Source organism: Elgaria multicarinata, chromosome 1 (assembly GCF_023053635.1).
Source record: "Elgaria multicarinata webbii isolate HBS135686 ecotype San Diego chromosome 1, rElgMul1.1.pri, whole genome shotgun sequence".
Taxonomy (NCBI): domain Eukaryota; kingdom Metazoa; phylum Chordata; class Lepidosauria; order Squamata; family Anguidae; genus Elgaria; species Elgaria multicarinata.
Window position 1 is genome coordinate 153,532,004 of NC_086171.1, and position 19,669 is coordinate 153,551,672.

At 43.3% G+C, this 19,669-nt stretch overlaps 1 protein-coding gene across 1 annotated transcript; it reads right to left on the reverse strand.

Moving 5' to 3' along the window:
* Positions 1-823: 823 nt before the first annotated feature.
* BEST4 (bestrophin 4) lies at positions 824-17,021 on the reverse strand. The gene is made up of 9 exons (XM_063136757.1): positions 16,870-17,021; positions 14,800-14,894; positions 9,194-9,427; positions 8,513-8,667; positions 7,477-7,554; positions 4,750-4,902; positions 3,867-3,947; positions 2,944-3,098; positions 824-1,247 (listed from the first exon to the last, which is right to left on the reverse strand). Exons 1-9 carry the CDS (start codon positions 17,019-17,021, stop codon positions 824-826), a joined length of 1,527 nt encoding a protein of 508 aa, XP_062992827.1.
* Between the last annotated feature and the right edge of the window lie 2,648 nt (positions 17,022-19,669).

Here is a 19,669-nt window from a genome sequence, read left to right on the forward strand (position 1 = left end):
CTTTCACAACTATATTTTTCTGGTTTTAGAAAATTGTTTCATAAGTCAGAATATAATGAACAATACAAGTTCAACTGATCGACTGGAATGAGTACAGTATTAATTAAATCTAAAGCCCAAATTGTATCTAACTTTTATTCAGGCTAGCACCATGGCCATGCTGGGAGTTGTAGTCCAATAGATTTGGAGACACTTGGTTGGAGAAGGGGGTTGGACTTGATGGCCTAGGCCCCTTCCAACTCTACTTTTCTATGATTCTATGAAAAACACATATTTAAGGTTTCAGGCATGCTCCAATCAATGTTTTTCAATACCTTCATTTTCCCCCTTAAGCAACAATCAAAAAACACGAACAGTAAGCCCCATTTAACTCAATGGCACTTCTGAACGACCCTGTACAGGATTACGTTGCTAAAATGTAAATCTAAGTGAATTGCAAATAAAACAATTGAGAAAGTTATATCTGTTGACTTTGAACAGGGAAAAACATTCAAATATTTTCCAATAAACCCCGTTTCATTCCCAGTGCCTCACGTTAAAAGCTTTTTATTTATGCCTTATGGAAGACAGTCAACTGGATGCTAAGGTGACAAGGTGTGTGAGTGAAGCAGGCAGTACCCATGTTCCCATTTTGGGGTTTATAAAGAATTTGTGTGGAGTTTAGCTATATCGTCACATCGCTTCTCAGCTATATGAAGTGTGATATATATGCTTGTCCCAAGTACTGATGAGTATATGTAGTGGAATTGAACATGTTTGGATGTCCAAATGCCTATTGCATGTTCAAAGGGCAGCTATTCAAAAAGCCATGCTATTGCTCCGCTTAGCTGGAGGGCTGGTCAGTGATACTGATGTCATCTTGGGATCCCGTTACTGTAATACGGGGCACTTCCTTTCTTGGTGTATCTGCATTTTCATGCTTGTGGGGGAGTCTGAGCTGGGAGTCAGGAGTGGGGGCTTCGCTAAGCCTGCTTTCAACATCCTCCTCCATCTCTTCCTCATCAATACGGCCGACTGCCTCAGGATCTTCCCTGCGGTAGAAGCTGGGGCTGGCAGAGGGGAAGGTACCCTCAGTCCTCAGCCGCAATAGATGAGAGTGGTGAATGCGGCTGCCCTTGCCAAAATTTTTGAGGCTGACAGCAGGGGAGGCAGCTGCACTGAGGAAGCGGGTGAGTAGGGGGGTCTGGATCCGGCTCATGCTGGGTGATGCTTCCACCGGCTGGCTCTGCTCTGGATCATCACTCATCCTGTACAGAAAGGAAAGGACGGCGAAACAAATTTTAAGTTTCTCTGATTCTAATGGAGTTTGGCTTGTGTCATATGTCTGCAAAATACATAGAGCTCTGGCTGTAGGCACGGCACGGAGCACAATCAGTAAAGCATTTTTAGACTTGAGGGAGCTAATTGTACATTGCCCCCTGAAACAGCTCCGGGTGGGTGGGCGGGTCTCAGCAAAGCAATGTGATTGTAGAGTTTCACTCAATGCTAAAGGAGAATTCTGGTCTGGCTGGTAGGTTAAAGATGGTTAAGCTGTTCATGGCAGTGTGTCCTTGTTTTACTCTCGCAGATACTTTTACAAGGCCTGAGCTTTTGATCGGAGAGCTCCATAGCTGGCTATTTCTCATGGAAAGAGTTATGGCCAAACCTAGGAGCAGTCAACCTATGGTCCTTCGGATGTACTGCAACTGCCATCTTTCATCATTGGCTATACTGGCTAGGGCTGATGGAAGTTGCAATCCTATATTAGGGCGGGGGAGTGCTGTGGTTCCCAACAGTACAGCAGGAAATAAGAGTTTAAAACTGCAATAGAAAAGTAGAACCAGAATAAAGCTGATCAGCAATGCAGAGATTTAAAATAGGGTTAAAAGACTACATAGTAAATCACTGAAATACTGGGAAAATAAGTCTTTACCAAGTGCCGGGAAAAGGACAACATGGCTGCCAGGTGAACTTCTTTGGGGAGCTCATTCTACAGTGGGGTACCACAGCAAAAAAGGCTCTTGTAGCCACCTGCCTTGCTTCCTTTGGCAGAGGAGTCCTGGAGAAGGACCCCTGAGGATGCTCTTAGGATCTGGATAGGTACATGTGGGACGAGGCAATTCTTCAGATAACCTGGCCCTAAGCCATTTAGAGTTTTGAATGTTAATACCAGCACTTTGGATTGGGCCCAGTTATGGACTGGCAGCCAGTGCAGCTGGAAACACACTGGGATGTGGACTTGGCCAGTCTTTGTTAACAATCTTGCCTGGTTTTGGACCAGCTGAATATAAGTTATCTGGAGTAAAACTAGCTGCTTCCTTTCATTATGAAAAACTGCCCCTTCCTGCTTTTCATCTTTTAAGTTACCTCATAACCGAACCCATCCTTTTCTAAGGTGAGGAATTGGTGATCCTTCATCTATTGGGCTATAACTCCCATTATCCATGCAGCCTGACACTGATGTTACTGTTTGGTGATAACTGGAAGGTCACAGATTATAAAGTAAGAGTATAATAGCTGGTTGGACCCTATCTATACACTGCTTCCTTATTTTCAAGTTTTCTAGCAGCCCAAGTGACAAGAAAGCTAATCTTGACCCTGAATTGTCATTTGTGGGTTCTTGGGTTGAGGTTAAACTAAAAATAATATAGTTTGTCTGCCTCAAGGTCATATTCCAGGCTTTGTTTAGGAGGACAAACATTCCCCTAAATGTTTTAACAATGTTATTAGGAGGCTTGTGAGAGTAGAGGCCTTCTGCTCATACACTGGACTGCCCTCTTGTACTCTCCCCGCCCCCATCTGCTCCTCCCAATCTGCCCCAGAGGGCCTCCTCCGAGCTGTCTGGGGCAGATTTGGGGGGCTGCAGCAGGAGGGGAAATCCATTCTGCTAACACTTTATATTTGGACACAACTCAAATCAGAATGCTACCACATAACTGTTTTTAAGTTGCCAGTGGAACTTACCGCATGTCAAAGGTGGATCCCATGAAGGAAGGCTTCAAGGTTTCTGCGACTGTAGCCATTGTGTATGGGGGCTGAGCTGTAGATTCATTCCAGTATTTGTCCTTTCCAGTTGGAGGCAAGTTCTGGTACATGTCATCCACCGAAAGCAGAGACACCTAACCAAACCAAAGAGAATATTTCTTGCATCAAAGGAGATTGGTTAAAACACCTTTTTGCTTTAATAACCAGGCTTTAATGCCAAGATTCTGAATGTAAAAGGAATCAGGAGGACTAGCAATATGAGCAGCTGGAAAAAATGGAAATTTCTGCTTTGGCGGAATATGAAGCTTTAAAGAGGGAAATTAAGGACTGTGTGTTTCTGAAAGATCTGGATCAAATCAGACTGCAAACGTCTCGGCCCCTTCCAAGTAAGATAGGAAGTAGAGGTATGCCCAAGTCCACGACAGGATCTTGGAGTCTTGACAGAGAATAAAATTAAGTTCCTTTTGAAGTGTGTGGGAGGGAAACTAATAACATTGCATATAAAAATAGGATGATGTTCACCAGGCAAGCTGTGGTTAAAGACAGTATGAACTCTTGGATGAAAGAATAATAGGGTATGTTCTGTGACCTTCAAATATTAACTTTGCACAATTCTGGTTTTATGTGAGTTTTCATACAATTGAACAATGTGGAAGAAGGTAAAAGCCAGAGCTGAGAGTGGCAAAAATAGAGTAGAAGATAACACTGGATCAGAAGTAGCTGATCCAGATTTCTCAGACCAACCACTGCTTGAATGTTTTTGTAGCAGCCTTAAAGACATGACACTTGGCTTTTTTATTTAAAAACAAAACAAACTTTCCAGCCCAGTTCTGTGCCAAATATAACTTGTGACAAGAGTCACTAGCATATTTACTTTCATAGCCCTTTTGTATAAGTCTTACCTGGAGATTCCTATCTATCAGTTTGTTAGTTTCAAAATCATCATCATCCTCTCCGAAGGGATTAATTATCTGTTCTGCCACCTACAGGAAGGAGGAGGCATGGCACCTTAGTATTCAATATTTGAAAAGAAAAGAAAATATAGTTCTGGGTAGAATATGAGTTGCCTTTTTATTTTAACTGGTTGAGGAACTCTTACTAGCAACCCATTTGATCCAGTTCTTTTAATAACAGTTTCTGCTGACTTGTCTTAATTGCCAATGACACTCTGGCCTTAGCTAGACCCAAGGTTTATCCCGGGGTCATCCCTGTGCATCTAAATGACACACAGGGGATCCCGGGACTATCTTGGGATAAACCTTAGGTCTAGCTAAGGCCTCCGTTTAGGGGCCTTCAGAAAGAATGAAAAAACATTGCATTGTGTTTTGATGTGATTAAACAACATTAAAAGTTGTAGCTGAGCTTCAGTATCCAACAATTGATGCCCAAAGAGGAACAGGTGAACCGCCCAGACGGCTTCGGCTATTGGGCGGTATAAAAATGTAATAAATAAATAAATAAAATAAACAGGTGGCAATTTTTCACTAACTAACAAATACTTCCTTGGTATTCCATTCAGAATCGCCAGGAAATGACAGCTTTTTAGTCCCTGAATTCTCCCACTGGGTCAAAGAATGAAAGCAGAAGTCTCCAGTAGGATGGCTAAAATATTCCACCCAATAGAACGTGGGACCTGTGTTTGGAAAACCTGCCCTTGAGTTCCTCTTCAGCTGATAGGTCTACTGGATGTCTATGGTCAAGCCTCTCTCTCTCATCTCATAAGTTAAGGGTGTGAGGGGCAAGCCATGTACCATCTGCCTAGTGAACAGAGGCCAAAATTCTCACCTTTAGCCAGCCGGCATAGAAGAAGAACTGTAGAAGTGTGGGCAGTGGCACGTACATATCTAGGTCGTCTCCTTGTTTTGGGTCCAAGGGCTGTAGGAACTGACGGCCAACCACACAGAAGGCAAAGAAGGAATAGACCGCTATGGTGACCACCTGTGGAGGAGATGCTGTTAATGTCTGCTACTACAGTGGCTCAGGACTCCACACTTTCCTTATTTTTTATGCAGTAATACACTTTGCAGTTCATGAGGTTTGCACATTTGCACTAGCAATGCCCTATACACTCAATTAACTTAAAAGGATTGACTTTTTCATTTGCCAGCTTTTTTTTTAGCAGGTGCAGTAGCAGAGAGAAGTTCCTCGTACGTGTGTCCCACTCTGTGTTCATTGTATAAGTACAGGGCTCCAACTTTCTGGAGGAGAGAACTAGATGAACAAGAATTCAATGCCATGTGGATGATGCTTTCAGGTCTCTTATTGGACATGGCAGATATGTGTTGAAACATCCTCAAAAGTAGAATTGAACATGTGCAAGAAGTGGCGGCTGCTTAAGAAAAAGCCGGGTTTCTTGTGGATATAATGGCAACGACGACGACAAGGAAAGCGCATGTATGTGAAGGTATTTAGTTTGCCACATTCAAGACAATAAAGCAGCCTTTCTCAACCTGGGGCGCTCCAGATGTGTTGGACTACAACTCCCAGAATGCCCCAGCCAGCTCTGCTGGCTGGGGCATTCTGGGAGATGCAGTCCAACACATCTGGAGTGCCCCAGGTTGAGAACCACTGGAATAAAGCAAGGATAGGCAACTTGTGGTGTTTAGTCCTACAAGTTGCTTTCCCCACAATAAACAGACATTGTAGCTCTTACAAATACTTTGGTGACATCATGATGAGCAGATTTATTGTTTATGAGGATAAACTTTTGTGGACTTGTCCCATAATTGGTCACCTAGTCTTTAAGGTGCCACAAGTCTATTTTGGGGTGGTGTTGCAACAGACTAACAAGGCTATTTCTCTGAGTAGTTCTTGAGACATCTTTTCTATGTAATAGTATGGATAGCTGTGATTTCAATTAAAGAGCCTTTTGATGTGTCACTGGATGTTTGTTCTTTCAAATAAATTGCACCTCTTAAATAAACAATTTATTTGAGATATGGGGCAACAAAGAGAGAACTTACCACTTGGCCCACAACAAAAAGTGTGACACCTTTTGCTGTGGCCCATGCTTGCCTTATATTTCCCTGTCTACCAAAACATTAAACCGGAAAACAGGTTTCTTAACATGAACAAGAGCTGGATTATTTGCCTTCCTCCTACCCATTCCCTGCCAGCTAGTAGTACTCAACATAATAAAGGGAAGGCAACATTGTCAAGTTTCCCCTTGCCTTTGTATTTAGCTTGGCAGGAGAACAGTCATGAACTGGAGTGGCAAGGAGTCAAGAGTAGATTTATTCAAGAAAAAGACGAAGGGTGTATTTTCTCCCTTAGCTTTTATTCCCAGGATGTGGTGCCAGGAACGGACAGCGCTATTCACACCACATACCATGTAGCTTGACCAGGTTTTGTCTCAGGAAAGGTCCCCACAATTTTCAGTATCAATTGGATGTGCTCCCAATGAAGGACACTGATCTGTCAGCTGAGAAGGATCTCAGCCAAGAAGCATCCCAGGCTAGCAGCAGAGTATTATTCCATGAGGAGGAGAGACAAGGAAAAAGCAGGGCATAGCTTGAAAGTGCTTTAACTTCAGGGAGGGTACGGTTGGCATTCCTTGAGATTCAGGGGTGAGCCACCCAGGTTGGGATTAGAGTCCTGGGCAGGATCTATACTACTACTTTATAATGGTGTTGAGGTGCACTGCCAACTGTTGGGGCCCGTGACACATTCCATATACCACTTCCAAAGTGTTATATCCTGCTCGGTGTAGATCTGGCCCTGGAGTCCAGGAGAGAGCTGGTGAAGGTTTTAACCTTTTTCTCACAGAGGAAGTAGCAAACCTGTGTCTCAACAGCACCTCTTGAGGCTGCAAGTGGGGGGCTAATTTGATGGTATGCTCCAACACAATAAGATTCCTATATATAGAAAATGGTATAAAATTATTTTTCCTGATAGGGTTTTTTTTTATGCACAGGGGCATTTTTTGTGAGTGGGGGAAGAAGGAGCATTGAATCATGTGGATTCCTACCTGAATCTGAACTGAAGTCATACAGTCCAGACTCAGGTTTATTGCTTTCTTTGCTGTTTGTGAGAACTAGGCCTCAGTCACATTAGTCTGCAGGAGAAGTAGGGCTAACCTGGAATGCCAAGGGACACATAACAAGGCTGGGGTGGAAGGGCTCCATTGAAAAAAAAGTATCATTGTGAGTATGACATATGCATAAGGAAAGGAATCTACTGATTTACACACACGTGTGTGTGTAAGGAAGGAGTGGTGGTAGGCTTAGGGGATCAAATAAGGGACTGGAGCTTGGTGTAGCCTGCATATTTCCATACTTTGCACCACAGACATGAGGACTAGAAACTTGCTCTTTTTCTGCAGAAAAACAAGATCCATAAAGCTAAGTCTTGCAATAGGGTCATTCTGTGCAGATGCACAAACTCAGACACATTTAGAATGCGAGTTGTGGTTTTACATAACAGGAAAGTAGCCTAGTTGGCTGCTGTTGACGCATTTCCTACTAAGAGACAAGCATTACAATATCCATAGGATGTGAGCTGCTCTTTACTCACCTGTGTGTACACGAGGGGGATGCTGATCCAATCATAGTGAAAAAGCATGCTGCATTTGGAGCGATAGAGGTTCAACTCCTGAAAAGTGAAAGGCAGATTCTTTCAGGGTTTACATAGCTGGTTAACCTTCTCACTAGATGCTGCAATATCTGCTACTTGATGAAATCTCAAGCGTTCTGGCCCATCTTTCTTCTCCCACCTCTCAATAGGTTGTATCCAGATTTATTCATAATTAGACCCACTGAAAACAATGGGACTTAATTTAATTATGACTTTCTCAAATCCAATTAATTTCAATGGTTCTATTCTAGTATGATCCAATCTAGATCCAATCCAATATTGTTAATCTGAGAAGACTCTGGTTTTTCATAAAATATTGGATGAGCTGGTGCTGCCACCACTTCATGTAGTCCTTGCAGCATAGATGTGATGCCTTTCAGCAGCCTTCTCCATCCTGGTGTCCTCAAGATAACTTTAGTCTTCAACTTTTATCAGCCCCAGTCAGAATGGCCAATGGTTGGGAATGCTGGGAGTTATGATCCAAGCCATCTGAAGGCAGGGCTGGCCCAAGATATTTTGCTGCCTGAGGCAGAAAAGCAAATGGTGTGTGTGTGTGTGTCCCTCCCCAAAATCAAGGTGGATAGTGCCCAAACTTAGCTGAATGTAGTACATGTGACAGAAAACGCCTTCAGCACCTCTCCACCTTCAGTAGAAATACAACAACAAGTTAAATAACCAACAGTTTGCAGCCTGAGGCGATTGCCTCATGGTAGGGCTGGCCCTGTCTAGAATGCACCAGGTTAGGGTAGGCCACCTTAGTAAAAGTCACAGGGCTAGAGGCACCAAGCAAAAGTCCCCTTTATATGCATATTGCAGAAAATTATTTAGGTATATTCAATTTCAAATCATCTATTGCTAAACACTGAGGCTAAGCTAGGAAGGAAGAAACCAAACACGGTGGTGTAAAACACAAAGCAGGTTGGTGTGAACTGGCCAGCTAAGAAGTCCCTCCACTGGTCCCATCACTGTTGCTTACATCCATGAGCAATCGGAGAGCCACATCATCCCGGATTCTCCCATCCCGCCGGGCCTGAGCTGCTAGATTGGTGAACCACACACAGGGGATCCAGTACTTGTTGAAGTCTGAATAGAGACTCTCATACTTCTTGCGCTCGTCTTCCGTCATGAAACCTGCAAGAGGGGGAGGGAAAACTGGAGATCTGCCCCCCTCCCAACGCTGGGTCTTAATAAGGCCTTCTCATAGTAAAATCAGAGCGTGCTTCACTGCCACGCTGCCCCACCAGTCCTGAGGGGCAAGCTGGAGGTTATGCATGAACGTTAAAGGGTCCTGGCATCCTTGTTTCAAAAAGCAAAGCCACTTTGGAACACGGAGAGCTAAACTGGAGAAGTGGCAGGAGAGCAGGAGCCGAACCCTCGCTCTGCCCCTTCTTTCCTCTTAGCCGCTTTCCCTCGCGAGCTTTGTTTATTGATCTACTAGCTGATCTACCCGGCGTTGCTCAGGCCCCCTAAGATATATGTCTGCAAGGTAATGGTCTTAAAGCAGTAGGCTGGCGCTAGGCCTCTGAGTTGGGATATAAATGTAACAAGTCCATTAAATGAACAAACTGTGGCATGCTATCCAAGTTCAGAGGCTTCACAATATCCACTCTAGCCTTGGGGCATCTCCCCGCCCCAGCTTCCCTCCCGCCAAGCTCACCAGCGTCCACCAAATGGTCCATTGAGGGGAATCTCTTAAGCACCCTGGTGCTGACTGAACGCAGAATGAGCACAGATGACAGGTTGGCATAACGGATGAGGCTGCGCCGCAGGATGCGCCCTTTCTCATCCCTTCCGTGCACATTGCTGGAAATGACGCACATCAGCTGGTCAGGCAGCGGGATGCTGGTGTATTGGGCCCACCAACGGTTCACAATCAATGTGACGTAGAAACCTGCCCAAAGGGAAAACCATATTGTCAGATGGGGTCTTGCGGCCAGTGCGAGCATGGCTGGAGGTAGTCAGTCTAAGAGAGGTGCTACCATCTGAGCCCGTCAACACCAGGAACTGAGGTGTTCTGCCCAGTTTAACTCTAGGATCTAGTTTAAATTACTAATGTTTTTATAAATTAGGAACATCAGAAGCTGCCTGATGCTGAGTCAGATCATTGGTTCATTTAGCCCATTATTTATTTATTTATTTATTTATTTATTTATTTATATAGCACCATCAATGTACATGGTGCTGTACAGAGTAAAACAGTAAATAGCAAGACCCTGCCGCATAGGCTTACATCCTAATAAAATCATAATAAAACAATAAGGAGGGGAAGAGAATGCAAACAGGCACTGGGTAGGGTAAACAGGCACTGGGTAGGGTAAAACTAACAGTATAAAGTCAGAACAAAATCAGGTTTTAAAAGCTTTAGGAAAAAGAAAAGTTTTTAGCTGAGCTTTAAAAGCTGAGGTTGAACTTGTAGTTCTCAAATGTTCTGGAAGAGCGTTCCAGGCGTAAGGGGCAGCAGAAGAAAATGGACGGAGCCGAGCAAGGGAAGTAGAGACCCTTGGGCAGGCGAGAAACATGGCATCAGAGGAGCGAAGAGCACGAACGGGGCAACAGTGTGAGATGAGAGAGGAGAGATAGGAAGGAGCTAGACAGTGAAAAGCTTTGTAGGTCAACAGGAGAAGTTTATATTGGATTCTGAAGTGAATTGGAAGCCAATGAAGAGATTTCAGAAGTGGAGTTACATGGTCAGAGCGGCGAGCCAAGAAGATGATCTTAGCAGCAGAGTGGTGAACAGAATCCAATGGACTGATGTGAGAAGAAGGAAGGCCAGTAATGTCGACACTCTCCAGGCTTTCAGGCTGGAGATTTTTCCTAACCCTGCCTGGAGATGCTGAGCATTGAACCCGGGGCGTTCTGCATACAAAGCAGGTGCTCCACTACTGAGCCACGGCTCCTCCTTTATTATTGGTCCCTGTATAAAAGGGGTGGGCAGCTCCAGGAGGTCTGGGGCCCATTCCCCCCACCCCATGGGCTGCAGTCCACAGATGACCCCCTGAGAAGAAAATAAAGCACACTTGCCCGTTTCAAACCACTCTGTAGCACTGCAGAGGTTAGATTCACCTAAATTTGTCCGGTTTGGAGCTCCGTAGCTGCTACGGACGCCATGTTTTTATTATTATTTTGGAGGTGGCAGGAGTGGCATGTGGCCTGCAAGAAACACACCGCCTTCCCCTGCTGTGTAGCATAGAGAAAAATCTCACTTTTATTTTTTAAAAAGGGAGGTTGGTTTTATAATACCTTTACAAAACGGGGGGGGGGGGGGGACATTCCAAAACCAAAAATAAAAATTAACAAAACAGTTACAAACTTGCCAAATTCTTACTTACATTCAGCATTTCATAGGGAAAATATGAAATATACTGTGTACCATATAGCCAACTATTATTCAGTAAGTGAACATTTTTTTATTACTTGATACCACAGTATGCAATTTACAAACGTTCTTCAAAGAATCCATGAGAATTAAGAATGGGTACCATTTCCCTATGACATTGTCAGGGTGCTTAGGGTTCAAGGTCATCTTTCAATTGAATGTAGTAAATTTTATCCATTGAAATATCACTTTCCTAAGAGTTCAAACTCTCCTGTTTCAGTAAAAAAATTAGTGCACTTTTTAGACTGTGTTGGAGCCAAAAAGTCAAAACAAAACAAACAAAAACCCCATAGAAGTGCAAATTTATTTTTTAAATAAATTAAAGTCAGGGATTTGGGTAGGGAAAGATGGGGGCAAACGTAACACTTGTTCTTATCTACATTTTCACAGTTTAAAAAAGAAAAGAAAATCTGCATAAACACAAAGACTCTGGGGTTCCCCCCCCCCTCTCTTGCAGGATTCCTAGGAAAACAAAGTCTGTTTCCTGCTTTCTATGGCATGATGAGTGCTTCTTTAAAGAACCACTGACCTGTGTAGTGAGCCATTGTTCACACCTTCTCACTTGTTCATTCTAGGAAAAGCAAACTAACACCAGTTAAATGAGGGCTGCTCAGAAGGGAGAACCATCAGGGGCATAAACTATGGGGGCGGGCAGCGGGGATCAAGCCCCCATCAGGATTTCCCGGGGGGGGGGCAGGCAATGCCCAACCAGGTTACATCAGTAAGCTCACAGCCTGGCTGGCAGATTCTTCAGTCAGTCTCCAGTTATCTGTATTGTTATGTGTTTGGGGGTCAGTCTAAATTACCTCCAAGCAAACCTTGCCACCTCCTCAGCTGCCCAGAAGATCTCTTTGCAAGACCAAAGCCACTCTCCTCTTGTGTTAGATTCAGCCTTCCCAGGTTCATTTCCTCCTACCCACTCAGGCCTTGTAGGACAAAAGGCTGCCCGTCTAGGAATTACAATGTGTGTGTATGGGCAGTGCCTTTTAAATATGTCTGAACAAAATACATACACACACACACACAATATATATATATATATATATATATATATATATATATATATATATATATATTTGTTTTACTATGTACAGCACCATGTGTATTGATGGGCACTGTGTAAAATGAAATAATAATAATAATAATAATAATAATAATAATAATAATAATGCACATAATGGCATGATCCAGCACTTTTAGCTACCTAAACTTATGCACATTTACTTAGAAGTAATTTCCAGAGAGCTGACTGGGACTCACTTAATTATAAAGAATCTCCTTAAATTAATACAGTATGTGCTGACTAATGAGTCAAAAGCATATTACATGTAAGACATTTTCAGACTAAGCACAGAAATAGGGTCTTGAGGGATTGTGATAGTATTGCACTGAGTCCTGGGGGAAACGTTTGAACAGCACTGGTATATTGTATAGGACTATGGATGGTGGGGTAGTGTGTAAACTATCATAATATAATTAAAATGCAATATTTTTGTTGAGGACTTGTTATTTTAATATGTGGCTTTAAACCCCCTAGGATCCATTGTTGATGAAGCATGGTTCCCAGAAATAGCCCCCCTTTTCCAAGTTTAGCCCCATGCCCACCCCTGGAAAAATTGAGAGGTCTATGCCCCTGAGAACCATGTGACTGTTTTAGAGCAAATTTTGCAAAGGAATTGCAAGAAAGAAAGGGGGGGAGACAGATTCATTTTACGAGGAGATTCGTAAAATTAACTCTATGTGATTTTAAGGCAGCTTTAAAGACTAGCCTTTTCCGGCAGGCCTATCCAGATCAATGTAAAATCAAGAATTTTTAAGCTGTATTGATTCCTGTACTAATGTTCCCTGCCTCGATCCAAAGGGAGAAGCGGGAAATAAATAAATAAATAAATAAATAATAATAATAATAATAATAATAATTATTTTAAGCCCATCAACCTAGATATGTGTTTCTGATATAAGCTCTTTCATCGAACAGGGAAAAATTAGCAGTCTACTTGCACTGAAGTTTTGGACATGTTCATTTTGCATTTTTGCTACAGAAGCTGTGCGTCATTTAGTCATACATTCTCTTACCTGCTAAATGGCCACTTCCCTTTTCGTTTTAATTATCTGTTTCCTACTCCTTCACTTCCCCTTTTTTCATTCTGTAGCCCCATGCATTGTTTATCTATGATGTGGGGGGACGGGACTGTAGCAAGCACAACCTCTCCCTCTTTAATCATACCTTCCCTGAGTATGCAGAACTTCCCTTTTACATGAGCACAGGGCACTCGATACTAGGGAGCTTCTGCCATAGGGTAAAAATGGAAGCCTGGACCAAGAGATTAAAGGAGAGAGGTAGGTGATGGCTTGTGGAGATCATAGGTGGATCACAGTGGAGCTTTGCAATCTCAAGACTATTCAGTAGGATTCACTCCAAGCTTCAGAGAAAGCTGGGGGCTATTGTCCTTGAGTTAGAGGAGAAGGTGGGCTAGGAGCCAAAGTTCTTGGGTTGTTGTTTTTTTCATCTATGGAAGAGGATTGGCATTGAGAGGGACAGACAGAAGGAAAGTAATATGAAAACAAGGACTCCAGGATTCTACTCCCAGCTTTTGGAGGGAATTATGAGAGTAGGATGCTTATTGTAGTTATCCAACATTTTTCTCGATTATGGCTAGAAAGCTGGTGGTCTAAGCAGTTACAAGTCACATGGTCTAAGCAGTTACTCTTTCTTTGCTCCAATATACCTGGCTGGAATGCTTAAACAGAACCAAAGTTTCATGCTACTGCTTAAGCCCAAGTGGGGTAACTTGCACATAAATCAGAGTCCAGATATGAGTAAAACTCATACGCAAAGACATTTCCAGTTCTGTTACAAGGAACCAGGTTTTGGGTTCTAGCTTTGGCTGGCTGAATGGCCTCAGTCCAGTTCAGGCTTTGATTTGCCTATGCATGAACTGGCAATACCAAATGCAAAAGTCCACTGAGAAATATGTGATATTTAGCACTTGGCTGCAAAGTTTAGCCTCAGTATAAGGGTTCTAAGGTCCCATCCCAAGGAGGAACACGGAAAGCTATTCATCCAACTAGACTTGGATCATCTACTGTGGTTGGCAATGACTGTCTCCAGGGTCTCAGGCAGAGAAGAATCTTTCTCCTCACCTGCCACCAATGGAGGCTGGTATCTCTGATTCCAGTGGGGCAGTGAATCCGCTTCAGGTTTCAGTCAGAACTCTAAAGACGCTCTCCAAGGTGCTTCATAGATGCGGGAAAGATTGGCAATGCTTTGCACTTTGGAGAGTTCCTGACTGGTTCTGTCTGAAACCTGGAGTGGATTCACCACCTCACTGACATCGGGACCACCAACCCCCACTGCCTGCCACTTGATCCCTTTTAACTGGAGAGGCCAGGGATTGGACCTGGGACCTTGTGCATTGAACACATGTATTCTTGTCGCTGAGTTACAGCCTTTCCCTCGAAGAAGTACAGTGGGATTCTGAGCAATCAAAGGATTAAAGGGGGCTCTTATCAAAGGCAGCCCATTTCCTCTGGACCAAATAACATCAGTGGAAAATGAGGGGGAAAGCACCACAAAAAGGCTATGAGAAAAAGAGGCGACTAGCTCTGGTGCTATGAAATGTCAAATGTTATATATATTTTACTTGAATGTCTTATAGCTCCTGACGAAGGATCTCCAGATCCGAAACGTTGAGCATTGTACAAGTTCGGTTTAAAGATTTTTGAACATTTTTTTATATTTCGGATAAGAAAAATAAAGAAACCTCCTTTGACATTTCATAGCACCAGAGCTAGTCGCCTCTTTTTCTCATAGCCAAATAACAAACATCAAGCCAACAAGAAACCATGGCAAGGCATGCTATCCAGAACACTTACAAAAACCCTACCTAGGACAAAAGACAAAGGGATGAGATCAGTGGAGCGGTTGCAGTATCGAGCCACCTTTTCAAAAATATGTTTTTGCTCCTTATTCAGAAGGTACCTGGTGGGGAAGAGGGAAAAAGGTGTATCAGGCGTTGATTGCAGCATGGTGTATATGCATTATTTTTTAATTAAGCAAAAGCCGAGGCTGTTCTTCTATCTGTCCCTGCTAAAGCAATCTCTCTCTCTCTCTCTCTCTCTCTCTCTCTCTCTCTCTCTCTCTCTCTCTCATTCTGCGTGGTTGGTGATCTTACCATAATAAGTGTCAAGGCCCCAAACAATATGAGCCTTACTTGTGAGCACGACACATCTCCCCTTTGACCAAAATACAGAACATGTTATGGGTCATAGGGTAGGAACTGATGACCTCAAGGTAAAATCTTGTCAGTCCCTGTAGTCTGAGCTAGCCCAGAAATGTCATTTCCCCGCCCCATCCTTGATTTACGAGCAGAACCTTGGTACAATGCAGCATCACCACTAGAAGTTGTCAGAATGCCATTACCTTGTTAAGGCAAACATATTCAAGATCACTCAACACATTGTAGTTACCCTCTTGTACCCTTTAATCACTTTGCCATACTTACAACTAGGGTGGTTAAAAAGTTAAGTGAACGGAAAACTTTCACCCTTCCAAAGCAGGCCTATGGGAGAAATCGGGATTTTATCTGTATTTGATGGTTGTGAATCCAGAACCAGAGGCTGTCGTTATTTTAGATTAAGTATAGATTAAATTTAATGGAACACAAGGGGATCGTACATGTGCCATTAGTAACAATCATTAGATGGAAAGCACAGTGTCTTGGAACATCTTTAAACAAGCATTTTATAGCATGCTCATGACTGGCCACTCATAGAAGTTTGTTGGTCATTTTGATGACGTCATCAGCCTCCTGCACGTCTCCTGCTCCATTTCCCAGTTTTAGCATCATAAATTAAGCCACAGAAAACCCAACTCTTCTGAAATAAGTTGGTATTTGTCGAGGTTTCCTGCCATGTGCAGGTGAAGCTGAATTACAAAATGCCCACTAGAGGGTGCTGTCCCATTGAACTGCACAAGCCATGTGGTCTCTGCTCTCTTCATCATGTAATTTCAGCTCATTGGAAATGCGGAAGAGAAGCAGGAAGCAAAGCCATAGTAAGGTTACATGATTCTCCCCCCCCCCAAGGAGCCCTTGGACTAAACATGGATTTGTTATTATTATTATTATTATTATTATTTATTTATATAGCACCATCAGTGTACATGGTGCTGTACAGAGTAAAGCAGTAAATAGCAAGACCCTGCCGCATAGGCTTACAATCTAATAAAATCATAGTAAAACAATAAGGAGGGGAAGAGAATGCAAACAGGTACAGGGTAGGGTAAGCAGGCACAGGGTAGGGTAAAACTAACAGTAGAAAGTAACAGTAGAAGTCTGCACAACATCAAGTTTTAAAAGCTTTAGGAAAAAAAAGTTTTTAGTTGAGCTTTAAAAGCTGCGGTTGAACTTGTAGTTCTCAAATGTTCTGGAAGAGCGTTCCAGGCGTAAGGGGCAGCAGAAGAGAATGGACGAAGCCGAGCAAGGGAAGTAGAGGCCCTTGGGCAGGCGAGAAACATGGCATCAGAGGAGCGAAGAGCACGAGCGGGGCAATAGTGTGAGATGAGAGAGGAGAGATAGGAAGGAGCTAGACTGTGAAAAGCTTTGAAGGTCAGCAGGATAAGTTTATATTGGATTCTGAAGTGAATTGGAAGCCAATGAAGAGATTTCAGAAGCGGAGTAACATGGTCGGAGCGGCGAGCCAAGAAGATGATCTTTGCGGCAGAGTGGTGAACAGAAACCAACGGACTGATGTGAGAAGAAGGAAGGCCAGAGAGAAGAATAATTAGGGTAATCACAGCTATGAGACTGGCAGGAGAAACAACTGATGCGGTGTTGTTTCCCCCATTGATCATCCACACCTGGTACAAAGTTCCAGGGGACAGTCTTGGGTTGTGAATATCTGCATTTCAGCTCTGAGCTAGTCATTTTAATTCGTAGACCATGTTGCCAACTCACCGGTAGGTGGCACTGAGTGCTGCATAGAGTAAGATGAAGACAAGGAACTCCTTGTAGAGCAGCTTGTAGATGCTCCCTTTCCAGCGGAAGAGCAGCTTAGAGAAGCCCCCAAAGCGAGCGTTGGCCACTTTCAAGGTATATGAGATGGTCATGGCTGCCTTGTCTGCACTCCATGCAGGCACAAGCTGAGACAGAAGGAGAAATCATGCCAGGGTGGAAAATATCTCATCTCCTTTCCTGCCAGTTTGATTGTGGTATGCTGAACTCAGAGAGAACTGTTTTCTAAGGGCTGCTGAATGTTATCTTTACATCATATGGTGTGCGAAAAGGCCTTCTTGCTAAAGCCAGGGATACTGCAGAGGCTTCGAAAGCTGTTTGTCCAGAGGCACAAGACCCCACAATGATGGGAATGTATTGGGCATTTAGCTATTGATACTTTTTGCCACATTGGTGGCCCACAAAAATAATTGTGATGCAATTACCTCCACAGAGCACATTCGGCCAGCTTAACGGTAGGTAGTAGTCAGTGCAAACAAACACATGTCAGAAAGGCCGTATGGTTCACCATGTGATCTTCTGCAGCAACGTTTTGTGCAGACTGTTCTGATGCTGGGTTCTGGAAAAGGGCTCTTGTCTTGCTCAAGTGCAAATCATAGGACTCAAGAAGCTACCACTAACAGCGGTCATCAAGTGCTTCTAGATCGGCCTTCCCCAACTTGGTGCCCTTCAATGTTTGGGGCTACAACTCCCTACATTCCAGCCTACTGGCCATGCTGGCTCAGGCTGATAGAAGCTGTAGTCCAAAACATCTTGAGGTCACCACATTAAGAAAGGTTCTCCTGGATCAGGGGTAGGCAACCCAGTGCCCTCCAGATGCTTTGGACCTCAATTCCCACAATTTCTTGCCATTGTCCAAGTTGGTTGAGTCGAGATGTAGTCCAAAACATCTGGAGAACACCAGGTTGTGTATCTCTAGTCTGCCATTTCTTTACTGATATTCTCTAGATACAGATTTTCCATTTTCACAATTACCAGTCTGTTACAGGATCTCCAGAACTCTTCTCTGGTGATCCAAATGGATGGTTTCTCTTTGAGCTGTAACAAGAGAGTTGGATGTTACTGTATTACCCAAGAAAACAGAGTCCACCACCACAACATAGAACTTTGTAACTTTTCCAGAGAGCCTTGATAGTGAGCATGGAGCGTGGTCCCCGTATACAAGAAATTTCATGTGACACAAAAATTCTAGTCTTGTGGCACAACAGAGCTATTTTTAAACTAGACTGAAGGCTTACATTGCTACTGTCAAAACACTACTGAGCAGAGAGTCTCCTCATGTGGGGCTGGATGAATTATTTCACACACCCCAAAATGGGGGAAATAATAATGAAAGGAAACCAATATTTAGAGCCTGCCACAGTAAAAAACCAAAGCTGACATTGGGGCAATTATTTAAAAGCAGCTATCCAAGGTGCAATTTATAGGTCACTAATCCCCCGCCTATGCTAAATGGGAAGTAATAAAGCAGGCTGACACTGCTGACAGGAAGTGTTTAATTAAAGGCATATGAACCCCTTAAAGCTTCAGTGGTGTTTTGCCTATCCACACATGATTGGCTAATGCTGCAGTTGTGTTTTATTACAACCCCCCAAAAAGGAGGCTGGAAAATCAGGGCTGAAAACAGCAACAACACATAAAATAATGGAATACAGTCAGTGGACAACAACATCCTATGGATGTTCCACAAAAAAAACTGTGAAGAAAATATTGCAGTTCCAGAGAAAAATGGCTATAAGTGGAAGCAATTTAAGTTCTTGTTTTTTAGCTAAGGTTATCCACTTAACTGAAATAGAAGTATTTGGTCTCATGTCTGGAAGTCAAAGAACGGTAGACTTTTGAGAGATGAAGTTTACCTGCCTTCCTGCATCAGTAGCCAGAAATTACTGCTGCCCCACCCCCACCCCCACAGGAAAGCAAATAAGAAATAGACATCAGGATAATACAGCTTTGGAGGCTTGAAAAACTGTGTTTGGCAGCATGAGACAGTCTCCCTGAGGCTGCAATTCTATGTGCATATACTTGGAAGGGAGCAAGCCCCACTCAAGTCAAGGGGCTTCCCTTTTCAGTAAACCTGCTTAGGATTGCAGTCACACTGTGAGTCTCAGAGAGCTGAAGAGCACCAAACTGGAAACAAGCAATAGTAATAGATCTCCAAGAAAGCTGCTGGGTTACATGGAGGAGTGCAAGCCTACATGTGTGGCCGACGCTAGGGCTGCCATAATTTCTTCTAGAGTGGCTCCTGTACCTTTAGTTTATTAGATGGATATTATCCCTCAGGTGAAGCCAGCTTTAGATATGACTGCTATAGCTATTAAAAAATTTTTAAGTGAGGTTAACTTAAGTTCTTACCTGTCCTGGGAGTTGGACTGTGGCTTGCTGTAATTGTCCCACTAATAAGGCAGAGAGAGAGAGAGCAAAAAAACAGTTACTCACTGCCTTTAAATATCATGCCCATGGCCAATAAATTGAAGTGCTTAGAATGATAGATTGGAGGCTATTAGTAGTCTGAGAACAGGGAACTGTGTAACAGCACATGTGATATGCATGGTTATAATTTAATTTGGTAAACTTCATTTTAAAAAAAACACACTACTCATCCCTAAAAAGAAAAGGGGGAAAAACAGGATCCAGGGTGGAGCTTTGGCTCAAAGTAAACCTTGAACAGCTTCACTTTATTTATATTCCACCTTTTCTTGAAGGAACTCAAGGCAGTGCACCTGGTCTTGTTCCCCCACCCCCA